Source organism: Aspergillus stella-maris (genome assembly GCF_047715825.1).
Source record: "Aspergillus stella-maris strain CBS 113639 unplaced genomic scaffold BDV14scaffold_8, whole genome shotgun sequence".
Classification (NCBI taxonomy): Eukaryota; Fungi; Ascomycota; class Eurotiomycetes; order Eurotiales; family Aspergillaceae; genus Aspergillus; species Aspergillus stella-maris.
The window spans coordinates 1-22435 of record NW_027396802.1 but is presented as its reverse complement, the minus strand read 5'-3'; the positions used below and the strand labels follow the sequence as shown (position 1 = coordinate 22435).

Here is a 22435-nt window from a genome sequence, read left to right as displayed (position 1 = left end):
GCTCCAGCCCTCTCGGAGGATCGGTCGCCAAATGGGCGCCAACTTAATTGCGGCGCGTTTCCCCACATTGTTCCGACGCGTCGAGTTCGATCTCAAGGGTCTTCGGGATTAACAACAGCACAACTTTACTCGATTTACCACTCAATATACGCATAATTCAACGACTTACAGGCACCAGGCATTGGTTAAATCAGAATATACTCCACCACGGTCACAATCGATTTCCTGCGACGTTCCCCTCCGAACACGAGAATGAATCTCGAGTAAACAACATAACAAGACATGGGCCATTGCATCGCGTCGGCAGTCGCAAATGGAGTCATGGCGGGAACGAGGGTTTGTGCCGGACTCGGATGACGAGGATTCGTTTGAGAGTCAGGAGAAAGGGGCCATTGCACATGATACTGGGGTTGAGGAGGATAATGGGAGTGTGATATTGAGCGGGGATGGGGATGTGGAAGATGTTGAGATGGGTAAAAATGAAGATGGGAATATGAAAGGCAAAGATAATGCTGAGGCGGAAGGGGAAGGGATGCCAGGAGAAGATGATGAGACTGATGAGGAGGATATGGATTTACCTTCGCTTGTACCGAACGCACGATCTCAGCCGAATGAAGACAAGAACAATGGGGACGGCTTGCGCGTGGAGGTCATTAACAGACCAAAAGACGAAAGTCAGGGCAATGGGGATACGAGCGGGAGCCAGGACGCTGCGGCTCTTGTTGATGAAGACATTGATTTGCCAGAGTTGGAGGAACATCCGCAATCGCCAAACCGTGACCCGAACACCAAGCGTGGAACAGACTCGATGATGAACAGTGGAAGAAGAGATGAGGACACGGATTCATTGCCGGAAGAACGATCGCGGACGCCGCATGAGGACAAGGGAGGGGGTACTTTGGAATTAGAAAGCACCACAACCAAGGTGAAACATTCAGCCCAGGCAGAAAAGATCGCGAGCTCTCAATCACTCGGCGAGTTGCCGGCAACTGTTACAAATAATCCAGACTGGACACCGAGGCCGAAACAAAAATCACAGCGCGACTTCTGGGATGTCCCGAGCTCTTCACCAGATATGCTGCATCCTGGCCATCATCCCTGGCGCAAGCAAACCTCGCCCGCAGGATCGCCAACGCCAAAGGCCAAAGATGCTAGCCAGCCGCTTGGGCTTGATCAAAATGATGGAAGCTCTCCGCCAACTTCGCCACTATCGTCTGTTCGATCCTCAATACTGGGTGATGGCAGCCAGCAGCTTCCCGACGAGCCACCAAATCAAGCTACTGAAGCAAACCAGACTCTCGAGGAGATACTTCAGATATCTGAGGATGTATTGCAAGAGTTAGGCATCGACCAGCCGGCACGAAGATCGCTTCGACAGCGCAACCCGATTCAGCTTCACCCATATCTTCTTGAGGACGCAAAGTACCAACGGCTAATGAAAGCTAGAGGTGTCAAGCCTGTACGCATTCCACAGCATGAGTTACAACGAGCCCGCGCCGCAGCAGAGGAAAGCCAGGGACAGAGCTTGGGGGATGATGCTGGCTCAAGCTCGGACACCCAGATGGGCTACCTTCCTTCGTCTCCTGTAGATACCCGAGAAACTTTCAGCTTATTGCCCATTGATGAGTCTGTTGAAAGAGCCCCTCGACCTCCTCAGCGACCAAAGCCTACCAATACTGATTTGCGGTCACCAAAGCGACGCAGGGTCATTGGGCCTGGAGATGACCGCCCACGTCAGGCGCTTCGTCCAATCCCCCGTCCGGCTCCTCCTCAGGTTGTGATTGATAACGCGTCATATTCAAAGCCACGGACTGCATCTTCTATCTTCGATATGCCCAGCCCGCCGCGCTCGGGCAGTGTCTCTTCTTCACCTGCGCGGGAGGACACTGGATTTCGCTTCCCTCGTGGGTTCTCGCCTCCTACCATCACGCCTCAGACAGAAAATAGACGAAGCACTAAGGATGTTAACGAAGTACCTATCATCTTGGATGGACCTGGAAACGGGAATGACTTGGAATCTGATGATGCACAGACTGTAAGGTCAGCGTCTTCCGGTGGCCGTCAGGCTTCTGATATGGACGAGGAGGAGGAAGAGGATCCCGATGAGGCAGCCGTTAGGAGATACCAGCGGAAAATCAAGGGTGTGCTACCGGCTTCCTGGTTGCGATTAGACCAACAGAAGCAGAAACCCCCAAGTGCGACGCAACGGCACGATGAGAGAATGGCCAGGTTGGAAACTGAAGCTGCCAAGGGTGTCGCGAGAAAGATTACGAGGAAGCCCGACTCTTCAACACCTTCGAGTACAAGGGACCATTTGTCGTCTTTACGGCATCTTGCAGATGAAAGTGATGAGGAGAACGCCGAAAACTCTGACGACACCGGTGATGTTGATGACATTGAAGGACACCGCCAGCTAGCCAAGATGCTGGGACTCGATGATTCCTACCTCGACCAGAACTTGGACGGTGACATTCCGGAAGACAATCAGATTGATTACATGTTTCCCACAGCATCTCGCCGATCAACCGAAAAGCGCAAACGGCCAAGGAAAGATAAAGGTCGGTCGGGCGATTCATCCAAGAAGCCACGTCGTAAACAGCAGGCACGACTCACGGACGCTATATATAGAGGCCAAAAGATTAGAAAGCCAGCTCGGAGCCTTCCCAGACTGGGCATCTTGGATGCTCCAGATGTCGCATTCCAACCACGGAAAGAGCAGCCCCAATTTCTGAGAGTCGCCGCGAGGAAGGCACGCACCCGCCACGACAGAGGGAGGCGTAGCCCGTCTCGCAAACTGATCAAATTGAACTCCAGGATAGATACGGACGATGCCAACGCTTCGCTGCGTGACTGGCATGCAGGGCGGTTGAAACAGACTACGCTGCCTAGAGCTACTACTAGCCAAACTTCCCAAAGACAGCCCCTGCGAGATCTCTCTACAAATGCGAGAGCGGTGTTCAATAATCTGAGCGCGAGGAAAGCAAACGAGCGCAGTAAAGTCACTACTCGACCGGCAGCTGCAGCGCGCAACACTACTGTTAGGAGAGATGTGCCAACGGAAAACGCTCCCCCAGACGCAAACTCAAGCGCTCGCAATGAACCGGCCAGGCCTGTCCAGCAGCGTCAGGGAAATACATGGATCATCCAGCGGAATCGGCCTATTACATCCTTTAGCAGGAACAACCCTCGACCTGTGGTGGCAGAAATTGAAATTCATGGCAGCGCGGCAAGGACGTCTTCCTCGTTACAGGTGTCACTTGCTCAATTAGGTCGCGACGAGAGACTTCCGTTGAACCGCTTCCTTTCGGGTGCTACTGGTCCCCATCAGTCTCCTCAAGGGACCAACAACATCGAGAAACCAAAGTCTGCCCTCCCAAAACCACCTACTGAGCCTCGACGCCGCCAGCTCAAGAAGAGATCACCGAAGCGTGTTGAGATTACTCACATCGAGGATTATGCTATTCCTGTTTTCTCTTCTCCGGATGAGGGATCCCAGGAACTTCGAAACAGTGGCCAGCCGCTTCACGGTAAAACCACTGGACAGCTGAACCGCTTCAGAACAGCATATTCTGTCGATTTTGACACCAGTCCTCTATCGGGCGGGTTATTTTTTCACGAGTCTACCTTCATTGGCAGTGGGGAGTTTTCTCGCTCTCTAAACATCGGCAAACGTGACCTCGATGTTAGCACCAGTCGCTTCAGTTTCAGCGTTGGCGATCAGCGGATGGAATGGGGCGCCTGGGATGACTCGGTCTCTTCTCAGCTCGGTGCTGCCTTCGACCACGTACTTCAGTCCGCAGAGACTGGCAGGGTTTATAGAGGCCCCACGGAACTTTCATCAGACACTACCGTCTCTGGCTGTGCTGCATACCGAGCCCTGGTCAGATACGTGTCGGATGCCTTGTCATTCATTGACCCTGTTGATAGAATCGGATTCGTGACAAGAGCCTGCGGTCTTATATCGAAGGTCGTCGAAGATTTGTCAATCATGATTTCGAACGCAGAGCAAGACATGAAGCAGCTAGCAAGGGTTGCTTCGCAAAATATCGTCTTTGCCAATCAAGTCTGCCAAGTCGCTCAACATCCGCTTGTGAATCAGTCAATCCAGGACGAAGCACTCAACATGACCAAGATGGCTGCCAAGCAAGTAGTAACTCTTGTATCAAGTTCCACAGCACAGGCGGAAATGCGAAGGTTTCTTGATTCTAGTAAACAGCGGGAACTACGCGAGGGAGGGATCAAGAATGATTATCCGACTGTTGAGGCGCACATTGCTCTCCAGCACATCTTACAAAATACCGACAGGTACAGAGGATGGCTGGGAGATCTCACCCAAGAGGCTTATGCAATGCCTGTCACAGCTGGCAACAAGGAGAAAGACATTGACAGTCTGGAGAGTGGGTGGCAGCAAATTTTTACAACTCTTCCTCTGCAGGAGTTCGACGCCCTCGGGATTTCGCGCGTTGGCTCGCGGTTCAAAGGCGGCCAGGACAATTGGGCAGCCATCAAGCGGCTACTGCGTCCGGTCTTCGATAGCGAAGCAAACTCCGAGTCTCAACCAATATCTTACTACAGCTACTGTCGGGTCTTGTTCCAGCGATGTTTCATTCTCATCAATGGCTGGGGTTGGCGTGACTGCAAGCCTATTCTTGACACGCTGTATGACTTCTTCGCAAAGCGTACGCTGTACAATTTGAGATTAGAAGAGAACTACAAGTCGCCTGCCTTCCTCGATGAACTCGACAGCAATCCGTCGTTCGAAGTTTTCCCTGGAGACCCATGCTTCCATATCCTACTGAAGATCATTGCAAGTGGGCTTCGCTTTCTTTCGAAAGCTTACGACAAGAGGAAGATTCGGAACTATACCTGGCGATTGTTGCCAAATCATGGTCGGGATTATCCTAAAGAACAATCTATTCATCAAGCCGACTTGGATGCTTTGAGGAACCACCATGACCTCCTCTGCACTTTATACTCGTCAGTGCCAGACGGTTGTCGGCCCCGCCTAGAGACCATCAAGGCCCTAGTTCATCCCGCTACATCGCATCGCGAAACTTGCAAAATCAGTCTCCGCACGTGGGAACGGCTTGCGCGGTTCAAGTTGTCCACCAACGAGGACCTATCGGGATTGGGGCCGTTCACCGAATGGCATGGCTACTTTGTCACTAAATTCTTGAAGCAGCATAATCTGGCTAGAAGAGAGATTGAAGCGCAGAATGATGGCGGCAAGCAATTTTCCCAGCAGCTTATCGACAGGACGGTTGCTCAAAACCAACGACAAATTGAGTCCCTATTGAAAACCGCTCTACAGGGTCTACAGGGCGCCATCAAGTCTGCGCCAACGCTGGAACATGCTCGCATCATTGTGTCAGAAACGCCCTTCAAATCGATACTGGACCTCTTCAACAGCCGGACCCCACGGTTGAATGCTACCGTATCAGAGGGACTACAAATCATTACACTGTACTTGCAAAAATGCAGCCTTATTTCCGCAGGCGCGGCAGCTACAGGAACAGAAGTCCCCTCAGTGTCAACTGAAGATGATAGTCAGGAGTACGGAGATTGGTCTGATATTGCTGCTGCGTACGCATGTGAGTCTGAGTCTCTGCCGACACCTGCCGGGATAGAGCACGTGGAACAAGTTTTCCACCCTGCAGTATCACGTCTGGTTTCGAACTGCTTCGGCGAAGATCGTTGCCCTGATGATGCAGTCCTTCTGAACACTGTGGATTGCTGGACGTCGATTGCTCACACTCTTGTGGCGCACGGGTTGCGGCGCTGGGACAGCTATATCAATCCGTACGAGAGCGACTCTTGGATTTCTCTTCGTTGGACGACGCAAACGAGGAAGTTCACGCCCCAGTTCTTGGCAAAGTGTATTGAGAAGGACGGAAAAGTGTTTTCGGAATGCAGAGTACAAATCCTTGGCTTGTGGATGTCGGCCCTGGTGGAACGAGTATCTATGCTCAAATTCCAGCACCATTTCACAGAGGCATTATTAAATGAAGGCGCAGAAGATGCTGTGCTGAAGAACCTTCCATTCTCTCGAGATCCAAAGGAAGGTCGATACTCAATCACCTTTGTCGAATTAAGCCAGCGCCGACTGTCTCTCATTTCGTCTATTCTCTCGAATATGCGCGCCCACATTCAACATCTAGACGACACGAGGTCTATCGAACTCTCGACTACTCGGCACGATTACAGAGAGATTATCCAGAAAATGATGTCGTCTATGAGGTCAAACTACCAGGAACTCGGCAATGGGGAAGCGGAAGTTCAAGGAGCCTTTGTCAACTTCGTACACAGCATTGTCAGCTTCCTGCAGCAGCATAGCAGAGATATTTGCCCCATCGATCCTTTCTTTACGGATCCAGCGTCCTTCCCTCTGCCATCCGCCGACCCCACCTATATCGTTGCAAGGCTGAAGAGCTACGAACCGAAGCTCTCGTCTGCCAAGGTCGCCAAAACGCTTATCATTTTCATCCAAAGTGTTTCGGAGCGCGCTGCGCTAGACGGCCAGCAGACGTACCTTGTCAATCAGCTGTACGAATCTATGAAGAATACGTACGAATCTGGCAACTCGGAGCAGCCCACACTGCGGGCAACGCTCCTAACGGGTGTTTTCCCTGCGTACCTTGCTGCGGCCTTTGACAATCCAGCTGCGTGGATCCTTAGCCGGCCAATAATCGAGACCATTACCCGAGTGCTAAAGGAGCTGCTCTTTCACATGGATGCCACTGATGCAAACTGCGTTCGCTCTATCTTGAGCATATTCAGTGCAATCTTCGATTCTTCATACACAGCTTTTCGTCGCATAATGACCGATACCGAAATGCTGAAGCAACCCTACGTGCTAATAACCAGCACCGCGTTCTTCGACATGATAAAAGCCACTCTTCCAGTAGTGGACTATATAGACCGTCTTCTCACAGATTCCATTGCAGGCGAGACCACAAAGCCACTCATCGCGCAACTCAAAGCCTTTCGAGACTTTGGCCACCTCATTATCCCAAATATCCAGCCGTCGCCAGCTCCACCTCTCGCCTTACCTACCGACCTCACACCCTTGGACGCTCTGCAGTCCCATCCTCCCGCCAGCGACATCTCCACTGCAGCAACCCGCGAACTAAAGGCCTACATCAACGAAAGCTGGTCCCAGTACCAATGCAAATACTACTTCACCCGGCGTGGAGGACACCAACCGCAAGAGGTTACCATTGAGGCTCCAATCTCCGCAATGCTAGACTCTCGGCCTGATCAGAGATTGGCGGCTACTGCGACGAGCTTCCTGGGCGCACTCCGGAAATTAGATTTGTTCGGCGACTCTAAGGATGAGAGTCTGCTTTCTGGGAATCCTGCTTATGAACAAAGCCATGATTTTGTCTCGACGTGGAGTGATGAACTCTTGATTTTTTAGCGATGTCATGTAGACCTCTACTACCTACCTACTTATATGATGATGTAAATGAATACAGCATAGACCTTTATGACAATTGTGTCTTGCCAGTCCGCAGATAAACAAGTCTAACCTTGGATTCACGGAGCTCCTTCAGCATCCTAACCGCGCTATGCCTATATCATACACAAACGGCAGGTGCGCCAGAGGTCCGTCGCAGCTGCCTTAACCGGACGCTCCTTCCATATATAGCGTTACCTCGATCGTCCTTCCTCTTTTCATTCCAGCAAAAAAAGGGAAGGAGCGGCCGTGGGAGGCGCCTTCCTAACAAGTCTACGCTACAAGTAAAGAAGCAGGAACGACCCTCGCCGGGTATCTTGTCGTATATGGAAGGTACGGCTCAAAACCTCCTAACTCCGGCTATAGGTAGACATAACAGGTTGTCCTCTATACATCTATTGGGTATCATCACTCTTGCGAGGTCTCTGAGTATTTATCTATGGCTAACACTAACCGTAACCGCCGTATCCTTGACTATCCCCCGCTGACTTTCACTCACACTCCCACTCCCATTCCCACTCTCCCCTCTATCACCCACGTCAAAGATAGGCGGGCTGTCGTGCCTTGTTATTAGGTACATCCGATCAAAGCTGTTGCGGACCGTCCCGCTCCTGCTCCCGTTCCCATTCACCGTCCCTGTTCTTTGCGAGGCGGGATCTTGAGAATTGCTGTCGTCGAGTGAGAAGTAGCGCTCGCGGGCTCTTGCTCTGTTCGTTGCTGACGTGGATTCTAGTGGGTATGAGGCGCGGATTGAAGATGGGATGTTTAGTATTCGCCGGAAGAGTGTGCGGACCATGGGGATGTTGGCGCATGTTATTAGGACGAACATCTGGTTTTGTTTATTAGTGGTGAGATACCTGAAGGAGTAGGGGTGTTTGTTCAGCTTACCTCTGCGCTGCGAGATCAATGTGTTAGCGGATGTTATCGAATCATCAGCATTTAGACCTGTATGGTTGGTTACGTGAAGGGAGAAAGATGGAAAGCTCACGTATTCCATATCGTAATGGGAGACCAAGATCCTAGTAGCCGCGTCAGCCAGTGATCAATGCAGAGCTTGAAAGCCGAGATAGAAGGAAACAGACTCGTCAAATTCTCGTCCCTCTTCAAATTGTGAAGCTGATAAGCCTTAATACTCGTAATCACGCACCCAAAAATACCGATCCCAAAGAGCATCATGAGCCCTATCTTCCGCCGGAGCGGCATCTGCAGTCTGTAGAAACCTAACGTGGGAAGAAGACCGAAGACCAGATCTGTGAAGGCGTTGAATGCTTTCGACATTATAACCCATCAGTACTAGTATTACCTCATAGTTAAGCCATATGTTAATGAAGGGGACGTACAAGCCTGCGCCAACCAAATCCCCATCTGCGTCTGCCGCGACATACACCTCTTAGCCCGGACACTCTTATCCCAAATCGCCTCGGTCGGAATACAAAACGTCACGTCGGCAATAATAGCCGCTATAGACAGGCACGCTGTAATTGCCATTAACGTCCATAATATCCTAGATCGAACTTTCGTCATTGAGACGCCGAGTAGTCGGTGGAATAAAAGCACGATGGACAATTTGCCCGCAAGAACACTCCATATACTCGACGGCGGCGCGAGGGTGAGGAATTTCTGAGCGAGCATTTTGTCGTGCGGGTTCGTTATCTCCTGGATGTCTCGGCCTAGACCGTAGTGGATTGCGGCTGTTGCGAGCGAGGCGGATGCTGCTGAGAAGCACTATACCACAGATGTTAGATACTCGAGCAGTGAAGAGTGACTGAAAGAGGGTGTGGCACACCCAGGAGAAAGCCATCGCAAGATCATCCCAGCCTGGATTGCGCTGCTGGAAGAGGCGCACGTATAGGCGCAGGAAGGTGGTGATGGTCGCAATACCCCCTAGGATCCATGTCACGCTGAGGTTGGTCTTCTGGTCTGTGTTCAAAGGCATCTTGGGACGAATGCCTCGCTTGAAGGCTTTATCCGCCTGTCTGCGAAAATGAGGCAGTCATGCAGGTAGACATTAAAGACAGCGCGTGAAGAATAACGACGTCAGAGGGGGGACCTGCCGCGCCGGCTAGGAGTAGGAACGCAGCCAGCCCTGTTTCCGGCCCCATGGGACAATCAGCCACAATCAAGTCCGCTATATCAAGTCAATACAAAAGAGGAATAGACGGTTGGAGGCAATGCAACAACGGCCAGGAACCCACAGGGCTAGAGGAACTAGGGAATACTACAGCATCCTGGACTTGTCACTTATCAGAACAAAGTATGGATAACCTTTCGGCCCGCCCGAGTGGAGTCTCCCGCGAGGCACGACAGGGGTATGCTGCTTATCTTAATTGCGATTGGTGGATTGCTACAGTGTAGCACCGGGCTATTAATGCATTAGGAAGATCAGTGATGAGGGGGCGTAGACTAGGCACACCCACACCACCTCCCATCCCGCTCTGAGCGTTGCGATTCTTCAAAATCCACTGATAGAGCTCTGGTTGCAATCATGGCTCTTCCGCTTAATAAAGATGAGTTGCTATCCTTGATAAAGAACGTCTGGATCCTATTTGTTTCTTTCGCTGTGGCTGTTATTGCGTCTTCTGTTGCACTGGTTGTGCCCTATTCCTGGGCTAGCCTGCGACCAAGAGATTTCCCCCCGGGGCCAAAACCGCTTCCTTTTATTGGCAATTTGAATTTGATTCCGTCATCGAAGACATTTACACTGTCTGCTTAAATTTTCTAGATTGTATATTCCGTCTGAATTTCAAGGGCTGACGAGAACAGCTTCCACAAATGGACGAAGCAATACGGCCCTATACTAGGTCTCAAATTCGGCCCCGCAAATGTCGTGATATTGAATAACTGGCGAGATGTACAAGAGTGAGTCTGGTCCCATCTTATCATTTTATAAACCCAAGCTAATACTCCTACACCAGACTCCTCGAAAAACGCGGCACAATCTACTCCTCCCGCCCACCAAACTACATAGCAAACACCCTAATCTGCCCCAACAACACCCACATCCTCTTCACGCCCTACAACAGCGCCTGGAAATCCCTCCGCAAAGCCGCACAAGCCCTCTTCACCCCGCGCGAACTCGCAACCATCGCACCAATCCAAGAGGCCGAAGCCACGCAGACGATATTCGATATCCTCCGGGAGCCGGAGAAATATTACGAGCATATCCAGCGGTATACGACGGCTGTTATATTAGCTTCGGTCTTCGGGCAAAGGGGTGAGAAGTTTGATGCACGTAATGTCCAGGATCTGTATGATGTGCAGAATCGGTTTACGGCGCTGCTGGAGCCGGGGGCTGCGCCGCCGGTTGATGGGATGACGTTTTTACGGTATTTGCCTGAGATTCTAGCGCCGTGGAAAAGGGTGGCGAGGGAGATTCAGAGGGATCAGCGCGCGTTATACTTTAGGCTTTATGATGCCACTAACGAACGTATGGGACGGGGTATAAGGACTGGCTGCTTCATGGAGAAACTCATTGACGAGCAGGAGAAAAATAGACTTGATGACGAGCATACGGCGTATCTAGGTGGGATTCTTATGGAGGCCGGCTCAGACACGACGTCGTCGATGCTCTTGTCGTTTTTGCTTGCGGTCCTTGAGAACCCGGATGCGCTGAGGAAAGCGCAGGCGGATGTTGATCGGGTTTGCGGTGTTGAGAGGTCGCCTAATATGCGTGATTTGGAGGGTTTTCCGTACATTGAAGCTTGTATGCATGAGGTATGAGCCACTTCTCTTTCCTTTCCCATATTAGAGATGCCCTGTTGATCAAATGATGAATCTAGATCCTCCGCTGGCGCCCCGTCGCAGCAGGAGGAATCCCACATATGCTCACGCAACAAGACACATACAAGAACTACGTCTTTCCAGCAGGCACAATCTTCTTCGCGAATGCATGGGCGATTGGCCACGACGAGTCCGAGTACGACGACCCTCACATCTTCAATCCAGACAGGTGGCTAGACGGGAATAAACTCGGTACCAAGGCCAGCGTCGCCATGGGCATGGACCCAGGCGAACAGCGCAAGACTTCCTATGGCTGGGGCGCTGGGAGGCGAATTTGCTCGGGGCAGAAGATGGCCGAGGCGTCGCTGAAGATTAATATTGCGAAGATGGTTTGGGCGTTTGATATCGAGCGGATCGAAGGGGTGCAGGTTGATGTCTCGGTTGAGACGGGATATGAGGGGGGTTTCTTGGTTTGTCCGAAGAGGTTTCCTGTGAGGATACGGCCGAGGGGGGAGGTGTATGAAGAGGTTATATGGCGGGAATTTGAAGCGTTGCGGGGGTTTTATGAGAGACTTGCTGCTTGATATTTTTCCCTTTCTTCATGATATCATGTTTTGTTCAACAATAAAATCAGACTGTGCCCTACTTGAATTGCGAGACTCATAGGCGCTTGGAATACCACCCCGGTTGCCCGAATATATGACTGGACTCAGGGCAAAGTCGGAGCTTCCTTAGCCATGTCCAGAGTGCAGTAGAGTGAAAGAGCAACCCATCTCCATATAAAAGTGTTCATCATGAACTTATTACAAGGGGGCGCAGCAGTGTTTGTCTCACGAATAAAGCAAAAAAGAAAACATACGAGGACTGGGCTACCCCAGTATTCATCTGCTGATAAAAGTAATTTGTAGTGCTACAAGACTCTATATATAAGTCCTCGGTTCTGCCGTCTACCTTTTGTTGGGAGAACTTTTTCTGAGTTATATCCCAAGCAAGCTCAAAGCTTCCAGCAGTCTCAACTCGCTTAACGAGGCGCATTTGCTACTCCGCGCGTACGTGACCGGGATACCTATGCTCGGCTACCAATAAGCGACGCTCATGTAAGGTGCGCTGTCCAGCCACGCCCAGTCCGCGGCGCTAACCTGAATGTTTTCCAACGAGGCTGAGAAAGCAAAATCTGGCTGCGGGGGAACAGACTTCAAATGGTTTTTGTTATTGATGCGCAAACGACCACCTAGCCAGTATACCGCGACACGAAGCAAATATGTTAAGCACTTTGCGTGGGATTTGCTGCTGTTCCAAAGAACAAAACGACGATGGCGATGTCCAGGATAATTCCCGCCCTGTGAGCTTGTCGAAGCCGGAGGGGTATGCGGGTTCGTTGCAGGGTGCTCAACGCCAGCACCATGATCGGTCTGATGTTGCCCTAACTCCTAAGGTCGATCACGCTGTTCATACCGGGGGTCCTTCGTATGCGAAACCTCACGACTCTGGTCAGCAGAAAAAGGACAAACCAATTCAACCGGCTGAGCAGGATGAACCCTGTCTAGGTGAATCTTCCACAAACAAACGGAATTCGAAGGAAGGGGGCAGCAGGCCATTAGATAATGGACCCAAACCCTCGAACGAGATACAAGATGGAGACAGCAAAGAACCAGCCGTTAAAACTTCTAACCTACCAAATTCGGAACCTACAATTGGGGAAGTGATAAACGGAAGCTTGACGCCAGACAAAAAAGACCTCTGGCAGAGAGCCTTTGACGAATTAGACGATGACTCAAAGACATTCCTGAACCTACACAGAGGCGAACCCAAATCACCAGAACCAGCAATTCAAGAAGTCATTGCCAGAACGAAAGAGGCGTTTCAAGAATACCAGAATGCAGCGTTGAAATTCAAGAAGTACCAAGGAGAAGAGATCAATGTCCGGGATGTAGCGGGAAAGATCCTCAACTCAGCTATCCACTGCTCGGAGATTATCAAGGGAGTAGCGGCTCTTGACCCCAGCGGGCACGGTAGGTACCTTCTTTTGAGTCCACCTTGGAGGTGAGAAGAGGCTCACTGATGAGTTTCAAGCTGCGAGTGCATGGGGTATTGTATCATTTGGGTTGATGGTAAGATATGCCATAACCACTTTAGCTTAAAACCGTCTCAAACTCACTTCTCCAGATGACCAAGAACAATATGGAGCAAAAAGAAGCTGTCTTTGAATCATCTGGGTTTCTCGCCGAGATTCTGGCCCGGTACACTGTACTCGATCATCACTGTCGCATACAGGGATTGCCGAGTTCCGATGGGCTTGATAGTGCTATTGTACAAGTATACAAAGCACTTCTTGAGTACTCAGCAGAGGTAGAAAGGCAGCAGAGTGCAGGGAAACTGGGTAAAATCCCTGACATTGTTTTTGTTGTTGGCACTCAAGCTGATGGATCATAGATCGAATGATGAACAGTATATTCTCAGTCTCCGACACGGACCTAGCACGGCTCCAGTCTGTTGTGGAGGAACAGGATCGGAAAGTGAGCAATTGGAGTCAAATTACTCATGTCTTGCGTGAGTTTTGCAGCTGGAATTTGAGGGTTTCCTGGCTAATATGTCCAAGACCAAAATACCAAGGCAGTTGAGATACTCGCCGGTATCGAAAGCCTTGGCCGAGATACAGAGGTCATCAAAGTCAAGGTTCTTGGTACGGTCAATTCCGATCTCATGTCGATTGATTAGACTAATTAGTTTCTATGTTAGAGGGCGAACGTCAGAGAATCCTTGACTGGCTGTCCGACATTAACTTTTCTAAGTTTCAGAATGAGTCCAAGATACTTCGAACGGAGGGAACCGGTAACTGGCTGTTGGACTCCAGTGAGTACAGAGACTGGAAAGCCAAGCCAGGCAAGTTTCTCTGGTTGCATGGACCCGGTAAGCTGCTTCATGAATCTCGCAATGATAGATAATTTCTAAGCGGATGAACTCAGCTGGCTGCGGTAAATCAGTTCTTTGGTATGTTAGCTAATTTTATCTATCTCGAGTCCTGTACTGATGAATCCAGCTCTACCGTCATTCGAGATATCGAAGAGACCCGCAGCGCTGAACCAGCAGTGTTCTTCTCGTATTGGTACTTCCAGCACGACAACAAGGAGACACAGGACGTTCAGGCTATGACGCGAGCCATCATTCGACAACTAGTCGCTCAAGAATTTCCAAAATCACTTATCAGTCTTTGGGAAGAACAAAAGGAGCACAATCGTGAGCCAGACCAAGACAAAGTCCTTGCGGTCCTTGGGGATGTCATCGAATGCCATACCGGGGATGATATATTTCTTATATTCGATGCACTTGATGAATGTTCTGAGATGAGATCGCGCGAGAGGTGTTTGTTGTTTCGAGTCCTGAAATACCTCAGAGATGATCACGGAAAGAATATCCATCTTGTAGCGACAAGCCGATTCGAAGACAGCATATGCTGTCATATGACGGGGAGTCTAGGCATAGACCTCGAGCAGCGAATGCATGAAGATGTTGAGGCATTTGTCTGCGATTCACTCGTTAACGGAACGCTAAATCATTGGAAGGATGTCCATGTTGAGATTAAGGAGGTCCTATTGAGCTCCAAGGAACGATGGTATCGTACCTTACCTTCTCTCCCTCAGAGACAGACTTGCTAACATGCTCGCCCTGTTAGACTCTTTCGCTGGGCTGACCTGCAACTCAAGAGTCTCGAAGAGTGCAAGAAGAAGGACGAAGTTCTGGAATTACTCAAGTTAATTCCGGAAACCCTGGAAGGGACTTACCGCGGAATCCTTGAAAAGATACGTGGACACAAGCGGAAGAACGAGTGGAAAGATGCGCGTTCGATACTCACCTGGCTCAGCTTCTCTCTCGAGCCGCTCAGCTTGGAAGAAGTTGCAGCAGTGGTGAGCTATGACCGTCCAGAGGACGTGGTCACAACCTGCACTACCTCTCTCGTGACTGTCAGTCCATCAGATGGCACCATCAAGCTCGCCCATTTCTCCGTCAAAGAATTCCTCGTTACCTCAGATGCTGTCCAATCTAAAGATTGGTATCAATTGACAACAATTGATGGTTATTTTGACATTACTAATTGTGCTCTTGACATTCTGCTCAAAGAAACCGACCGAGACTCAGTATGTGATAAACCGCTTTTCCAATATGCCGCGACGCATTGGCACGAGCATTTCTCGGAGCTTGTTGGCTCTGGGCACAGATTGCTGGGAAAGCTGGAGGACAAAGTGATTAGCCTCTTCCAAAGACCCATAGTCTACTTGAACTGGCAACGGTCTATGGAGGGTTACTTTGACATGACCTTGTGGGGTACAAGCGATTCGGACAGTGAGGTGGTCGAGCCACCCCTCTACTCGGCTTGTGTAATGGGCTTGCAGAGCGTTGTTGAGACGCTTTTATCCCAAGGAGCTGATCCGATTGTGCCAGTTTACAATTGGGAAAAATCTGACAAAAATGCGGACGCATTTGATGCGGCTGCTCTCTATGGTCATCTGACTATCATAAAGCATTTGCTAGAAAGCTTTAGCATCTCAGCAGAAAAGGCCCAGACTATCATGGAAGACATTGATCTCACAGATGCCTCGCCTAACGACATTGGTGCCTTTTTGGACATTCTTCTGCGCTCTGACCTTTTCTATGACGTGTCTGCGAATGCATGTCCCGTCTTGAAGGAAGACTTTGTGATAGCCACAGCAAAAAATTGGGAATCAAGCCATTTGCTCATGAGCTGTCTATTGGATATGCAGGGGAGGCTAGGTATTCCTGTTACTCAGCGATGTCTTGAAGAAGTGGCACGGAACGCCAGATCGGGCGAGAAAACACTGCAAGTACTTTGCGATAAAAGACCAGAAGCAATCAACACAAGAGATTGTGCATGAATTTTTAAACAAACAAGGACTGAGGGCGCTTGAGTTGCTTTCAAAGTTACCTGACGTTGAAATCAAAGTCACAGAGGAGCTTTTGGTCGCTGCTGCCTTTAACCGAAAAGGCGCTGGAGCACTTGGCTGGCTATTGGAAAGAGCACCCCCCATCGAAGTTACCTCCACCATCCTGAGGAATATTCTTTGGAGTATATACGCAACAGAAAAGCTGGACGTTTTGATTACAAAATGTCAAAGACCCTTTCGTCTTGACGAGGAAGTACTGCAAGATGTGGTAAAAAAGCACTATAATGTTAATCTCATGCGAGTACTTCTGCAAAAGCGAGAGGAAGCATTGACTTCTTTCGATCTCTCAAATACTATATTAACAGTTGTTACTTCGGGGTTGTATTGTTCAAAGGAGATGATGGACCTTCTTATCGACAACACAAACTCGTTGATTTCCGTTTCTGAGGAATTCTTGTGCTCTGCGGCTCGCAACACAACATATGGGGCATCTGTCATGAAGTGGCTGTTGCCGCAGGGTATAAGCGTATCCATCACAGAAGAATTATTGGTTTCCGCAGTTGGCAACCAATTCCAGGGGAAAGATATCTTAGAGTACTTGCGTGAGCTCAAACAGGATCTGCGGATTACGGAGAAAGTCTGGCTTTCAGCAGTTGCCAATGGGCTTCAGGGAGAATCTATCTTGAGAGACTTGCTTGAGCTTGATAAGAACCGACTGATAACAGAAGAAATATTGATCTCAGCAGTTAATAATGAAGCACAGGGCCCATCTATCTTGAGATACTTGCTTAAGCATGGCAAACAGCTGGATATCACAGAGAATGTATTGGTATCTGCAGCTGGCAACTGTTTTCAGGCTGAGCAAGTACTCGGGTTTATTTTCATTAATTTCCCAAATGTGGAAGTGACGAATCGTGTTCTGGAGGCGGCGGGTGGTGTTATGCCAATTTCAGTCTTGTTAAGGCACATTCGCAGGCATGGACAAGATTACTCAGTTACGCTCATGAAGTACGCTTCATCGAATTGTTCGCGAATGAAAGAGCTTCTCGAGAAAAGACTCATTGAAGTTGATAATGATCTGATAGCCGCAATGGGGACGCAGAAAGTTCTACGCACGGCATTGGGAGACTCTCATATAATAACCAAGCTGCTGGACTCGCAGAGGGACGATATCGCAGTCACTGAAGAGATTATTATGGAGGCTTTGGACGAGGTTCAGGTGGATTACAAGGCCTTCAAAATCTTATGCAATCGGCAGAGCCTGACAGAGCTTGATACCACGAAGATCCTGAGAGCTGCTCTGCTGAATAATCAATTTGAAGTCTCTGATGCGTTGCTCAAAGAGGGAAGACATGAGAATCTTCAAAGACTTTGGGATTCAATTTGTCAAGCTGATAGATGCCTTCCCAGCGATATTGTGCGGTCTGCGAGCCATCTTCTAAACTACGGCGACTTTGATGTCTTTCCGGCCCTGCAGGAAACGCTTATCGGCGATATATTCTCTTATCACTTGAAGTACGATGACGATTTACTTTCCGGGTTGGCTAAACTGTTTACTGCACAAAACCTATCGGCATCAGTCAGGGAAACAATCACAGAGATCATAGTTGAAAAAGCTGATGCGCGAGGTCTCCATAGACTATTCATCGACCTAGTGAACTCGGGGACACTCATCTCAGTGGAGGCTTGGGATGCGGTATGGCGAAACCATCGACTCAATTTGGCACAGAAGGCTGAAATTTCGAAGTTTCTTCTCTGCTATGGAGAATTTGATGTTTCGCAAACCCTACTGGAGTTCCTCTCACTCGAAGATGAAGAGGAAGGTTTCACCGATGAGGATATCAACCAGCTATTCAATCTCTCTGCTGGACGAGAGATATCGCCTCCTGTCACTGCGACTCTTGCGAAGCTAGTATTTGGACGGGGTAATGCATACACGATCCAGAGATTCATCCACCACAATCCCACAGTTCAACTCACGGATGAATATCTCCAGCTTGTTAAAAGGAATGAGATTGCAGACAAAGACGTCTTGATGTGTTTTTTCCGCTCGAAGGGAGTTCCCATTGTAAGCATCGAGACGGGGGATGACGGGGCTATTGGTGAAGTCACGGAGGAAATATAACAGACAAGCCTTCTTGTTGACTGGGATGTTTACAGGATACCTGCCTTATCTTTCATCAGAGCTTCGTCACTTATCTCACGTTCATACTCGACAGTGAATACATCGTTGCGGGCGGCAAAAATCCTTCACAGACCTTCGACCTAGCAACCGGTGGCATTCTTTGCATTATAAGAGAGGGCATTGATAGTGCTGCTGGAGAACCCTATGTGCGTAGCGTCTTTCATATGGGGATCTGTTTGCAACCAGTCAGGAAATTTCGTACATCAAGGTGAGAAGCGTTCTGGAATAAATCTGCCAAAATGCCCGTATTTGGGGTCGAAGATAAAGGATATTCCTATTCTGAGGAGATGGGATGTCGTGCCCTAACTAACTACGTTAAAATTGCTGTACCACGTGCATCCCCTCCCCCAACCTTACCTATCGCACAAATATCTACGAGTGCCAAGTCCATCGTCCTTCTTGTTCTAGTAGGTGAGCAATGCCGCTTTGAAGAAAGTGCGCGTGTGGATCCAGGGATGTGTACACGGCAACGAGCCCGCCGGCGACGAAGCCACCCAAGCCCTCCTAGGCAAATTCGTCGACGACGCCGAATGGGCTGCCTCTATTCTCAAGAATGTCGAGCTTGTTATTCTACCGTGGTATAACCCTAACAGCATGTTCTACTTCCAGCACATGCTTGCATTAAACTTTGACCCTAACCACAACCATATTAAGCTCGCGTGGCAGCAAACACGTGAAATCAAGCAGATTATAAACAAGTTTGACCTGCATGTTATTGCTAATATGCACGAGTACTCTATATTCTTGATACCCATGGTTTTAATAGGCTGTTCTCTATGGCGAAGAACCTTAATATTAACAAGATCCATGTGCTATTGGAGGATCTCTTCATGAAGAATATAGCTGACAATATGCAAGCCATGGGCCTCCACGCGGGGCCATACATGATAGGCTTATCTGTCTCAAATTCCTTTATGGCTGCTGACTTTGCTAAGGCCGGCATGGTAGACAGCAACATTAAACATAATACAATAGGCCTGACTTAAGCCATTATCTTCCTTGTCAAGATGTGTGGTATCGGGATCGCAGATCAGAAGTTCCAGCGGCGCACGGCCGCGGGTCTCATGATGCTAGGAAGTATCGTACAAACGGCAGCTGATAATGCTGAAACAGTATTCAAGATAGTCAAAGACGGCATCAACAAGTTCATCTTATTAACCAATAATATTGTCGTCACAGACTACAGCAAGATTGAAACCTGCCCCTTCACGATGGTCGACAGGGCAAACGGGAGTGTCGTCCATCCACCCGTCCGCTTCGCATCTACAATGTCCTCCCTCGCGAACCTCACGCGCGCCCGGCCAGAGGCATACTTTATTCCCGTAGCCTGGTCCGACCTCGCCGAGCGCCTCCGCGAAGCCGGTTGTAAAGCCGAGACATTAGATAGTCCTTTCGAAGGCACCGTTGAAACCCTAACAATCACATCCGCCGAGCTCGACACATCCTACTACGAAGGCGTGATTCGGGTAACAACAACAACAGAAAGCAGTGAGCGCACGATTTCTCTGCCAGAAGGGAGTTTCCTTGTCAGAACAAGGCAGAAGAATGCGGCGCTCGTCATGGTTGCCCTGGAGCCGGAGAATATTGACTCCTATGTCTCGTTTAATATTCTGCCTGTTGAGGCTGGGGATAGTATCCAATTTTTAGGAATTTTGGGGTAGGTTGGTAGATGACGTGTTAATTATGGTCTTTCCTTTTTTTACTTAGTGGCTAGAAGGATACAAACCAAAAGAAAGACAATATTTCATAGCATTTAGTTATAGTTGAATTTTGCCCAGCGTGTTAGACCACATATATTAAGCAACACGCCTTCCCGTCCACTTCTGTGCCATAGACCAAACCAGGGTGTGGAGCTCACGTATAAGAACTGCGATGGGGTCAGTCTTTGCAAGTCTTCAACATAGTCATCACTAATATTGAATTGGAGGAAGCATACATAATATTGTATGGCGTGGATAAGTATCATACTGCCTGGCAAGTTGATATTCATGTCTCACAGAGTCCATAAGGACTGCTAATAAGCATTGTTAGATGGGTATGAAGCGTACCTCGGGCTTGGATTCTTGACCTGGGGAGATAAATTGGCTGCTAGTGCCTCGCCAGGCTTTTGCGCAAAGCAGTTGTCGGAGATGGTTGGTCGGCCGTCCTCCAGACATTGGGATCATCTCTTTACTTCCAGAATCGCTACATGGTTTTCCATGAGAATAAAGCCTTTGTCTTGGTCTTCCTGGCGCAGACAAAGGCCACCATTATCAATAGCAACTATTTTCTTCCTTTCCTCTATGGAACCCGCGACTCTTATCCTTGCATCTTGAAACTCGACAACAAGCGGGGAAGCAGGGTCCTGAGCTGGGGTAAAATACAAGATGTGTCTAATGACACATGTCACAAGCCGCAAGGTATCATTTTCTAGTATTAGGTCTGATATGTGTGAGTCCAGGTCAACATAACCCCCCGAGGATAACGATGCCTCCTGGGAGGATTCTTCAATTGGACTGCTCGAGCCGACTTGCATTTTACCAGAGTCGACAAAGTTCTTGTTAATGGTATTAAGCCTGCGACGCTTCGGGTTCATAGCATCTGGATCGTCGTCATCGGGTTCGCTTTCTCGTCCTTCTTCTTCGTATTCTTGCTCTTCATTTTCCTCTTGAACATCGGCACCGGATATAGCCCGCCTGCATTGATCTCCTTTGAACATCGCCATCACCAACCAGACCTGACCCAGAGACATACAGGTATTGGAGCGCCGCACCATATAATGTTCACTTTGCGACATAAGGCCCTCATCAGGACCTCTCAGGAAGGCATGGATCTCTGCAGGTAGCGAAGACCTCACGTCTGAGTCCATCACGCTGTTTGATAGTATTGGAAGTACATAAGGTCTGGCTTCTCGCCGTATCACACGACAGGCCAGCAGGTGGGATCTATACCAGGAACTTGCATTAACGCGTCACAATCTTGAAAATGATTCCCCTGTCTCGCTTTGAAAGCGGGCCTTGAAAGCTAATTCGGAGGTGACGCTGTCGAAGTAGGCAGCACGAGCCATTTGGTCCGATGTAAGTAAGTGAGAGAAAGCCTAAAGCCTGGATTCCGAGTCACACCTCGACAGCTCATAAGAAGAGTCCCCGAGGAATAAAAAGGAAGTCCTCTGCTTGAAGCAAGCTGCGAGTGTTGTATTACTCTCAAAATGGAAGCAGCAACCCATCAGCAGCCTGCAGGTGGTGCACGTGACATGGGAGGCAGGCAGCGGCGTGCGATAAAGGCGGTAAAGGGTATTATACTAGCAGGTCGCGCTGCGGTCAACAAACCATCTCCTCTACATCTTCTTGCCCTCACTTATTAGTCATGTAGTTGTGACCAATCTCATTGCAATGCGCTTTTGCAATATCATGCAAACCAGCCGGGAACTCTTTGTAAACCCACTCTTATGGACATCACACCATCTCAACCTCCTAGGGTGCCAATTCGAGGACGTCGACAGTACTGGCACAGGATCAGCTCAGGACGAGTGCAAGGCAGCAGCAGATAATGCAATAACTCGCGCGACGCGACCGAGCGATGCTGAGCTACTTGCAAGGAGGCCGTTTGCGACCGTAAAACGCCTCTGTCTTATTGATATTCTGGTGGGTAAGGGAGGCCCGTTTGCTAAGTATTAGTAAGAGATGCCCTCCTGTACGATGTGCGACTGGCTTATAATCTCTGGACAGCAAAGGGCCTGAATTCTTCTTTTCAAGAGTACCCGTGCATCGGCCACAGTATACTGTATTTTATCGGCACGGCCAACCCAGCGAGCATGTCAATGTTGATAGACACGGACCCCCGCTGGTCGGCTATCTGCATCATGGACACGTTAATGGCGATCGAGTGAAGATTACGGCATACTGTTCGAACAAAAGGGCAATAACGTTTTTTTGTGTAAGCGCTAGTATTCTGCCAGCAGAAAGAACTTGATTACGTATGTACATAGCGCTTGCTTTAGTTTTACCAAACAGCTACTAATCCTAAGCACCACGTAGAGGTGCAAGCCATGCCTAGATCTGTACAGAACACGTATGGGTAGGCAGTGCTCGCATAGGGAAACAAAAGGAACTCGTACGTATATTAAAGGACAATCGAGTTGCCCTCCTCCCCCTCCTCAGGGTCTAGATTGATCGGATTTTCTGCCTCACCGAT

At 49.4% G+C, this 22435-nt stretch overlaps 6 protein-coding genes across 6 annotated transcripts; 4 read left to right on the top strand and 2 right to left on the bottom strand.

The window, feature by feature from the left end:
* Positions 1-313: 313 nt before the first annotated feature.
* On the top strand, positions 314-7417 carry BDV14DRAFT_196761 (uncharacterized protein; the record flags this gene model as incomplete). Its single annotated transcript, XM_073772513.1, has 1 exon — positions 314-7417. The coding sequence occupies one exon, from the start codon at positions 314-316 to the stop codon at positions 7415-7417; it is 7104 nt and encodes a 2367-aa protein (XP_073631419.1).
* Positions 7418-7889: 472 nt separating this feature from the next.
* BDV14DRAFT_196760 (uncharacterized protein) lies at positions 7890-9392 on the bottom strand (the record flags this gene model as incomplete). Its single annotated transcript, XM_073772512.1, has 5 exons — positions 7890-8285; positions 8345-8351; positions 8445-8724; positions 8797-9181; positions 9243-9392. 5 exons carry the CDS (start codon positions 9390-9392, stop codon positions 7890-7892), a joined length of 1218 nt encoding a protein of 405 aa, XP_073631418.1.
* A 549-nt stretch (positions 9393-9941) lies between these two features.
* BDV14DRAFT_211651 (cytochrome P450) lies at positions 9942-11760 on the top strand (the record flags this gene model as incomplete). The annotated part of the gene is made up of 4 exons (XM_073776136.1): positions 9942-10159; positions 10220-10315; positions 10372-11170; positions 11236-11760. 4 exons carry the CDS (start codon positions 9942-9944, stop codon positions 11758-11760), a joined length of 1638 nt encoding a protein of 545 aa, XP_073631417.1.
* A 677-nt stretch (positions 11761-12437) lies between these two features.
* Positions 12438-19923, top strand: BDV14DRAFT_196758 (uncharacterized protein; the record flags this gene model as incomplete). Its single annotated transcript, XM_073772511.1, has 14 exons — positions 12438-13188; positions 13250-13287; positions 13343-13556; positions 13610-13726; positions 13776-13859; positions 13916-14086; positions 14143-14167; positions 14217-14763; positions 14881-15870; positions 15947-18145; positions 18238-18408; positions 18674-19018; positions 19066-19206; positions 19270-19923. 14 exons carry the CDS (start codon positions 12438-12440, stop codon positions 19921-19923), a joined length of 6447 nt encoding a protein of 2148 aa, XP_073631416.1.
* A 92-nt stretch (positions 19924-20015) lies between these two features.
* On the bottom strand, positions 20016-21308 carry BDV14DRAFT_211649 (uncharacterized protein; the record flags this gene model as incomplete). The annotated part of the gene is made up of 4 exons (XM_073776135.1): positions 20016-20229; positions 20311-20366; positions 20436-21186; positions 21217-21308. 4 exons carry the CDS (start codon positions 21306-21308, stop codon positions 20016-20018), a joined length of 1113 nt encoding a protein of 370 aa, XP_073631415.1.
* A 279-nt stretch (positions 21309-21587) lies between these two features.
* BDV14DRAFT_167052 (uncharacterized protein) lies at positions 21588-22259 on the top strand. The gene is made up of 2 exons (XM_073767614.1): positions 21588-21917; positions 21970-22259. Exons 1-2 carry the CDS (start codon positions 21634-21636, stop codon positions 22211-22213), a joined length of 528 nt encoding a protein of 175 aa, XP_073631414.1. The 5' UTR covers positions 21588-21633; the 3' UTR covers positions 22214-22259.
* The last annotated feature ends 176 nt before the right edge of the window (positions 22260-22435 follow it).

Excerpts from the sequence above, each read along its gene's own strand:
- BDV14DRAFT_167052 (XM_073767614.1), top strand. The coding sequence starts at position 21,634 with ATGCGCTTTTGCAATATCATGCAAACCAGCCGGGAACTCTTTGTAAAC. Across the intron at positions 21,918-21,969 it reads GGCCCGTTTGCTAAGTATTA|CAAAGGGCCTGAATTCTTCT; the intron begins GTAAGAGATGCC and ends ATCTCTGGACAG.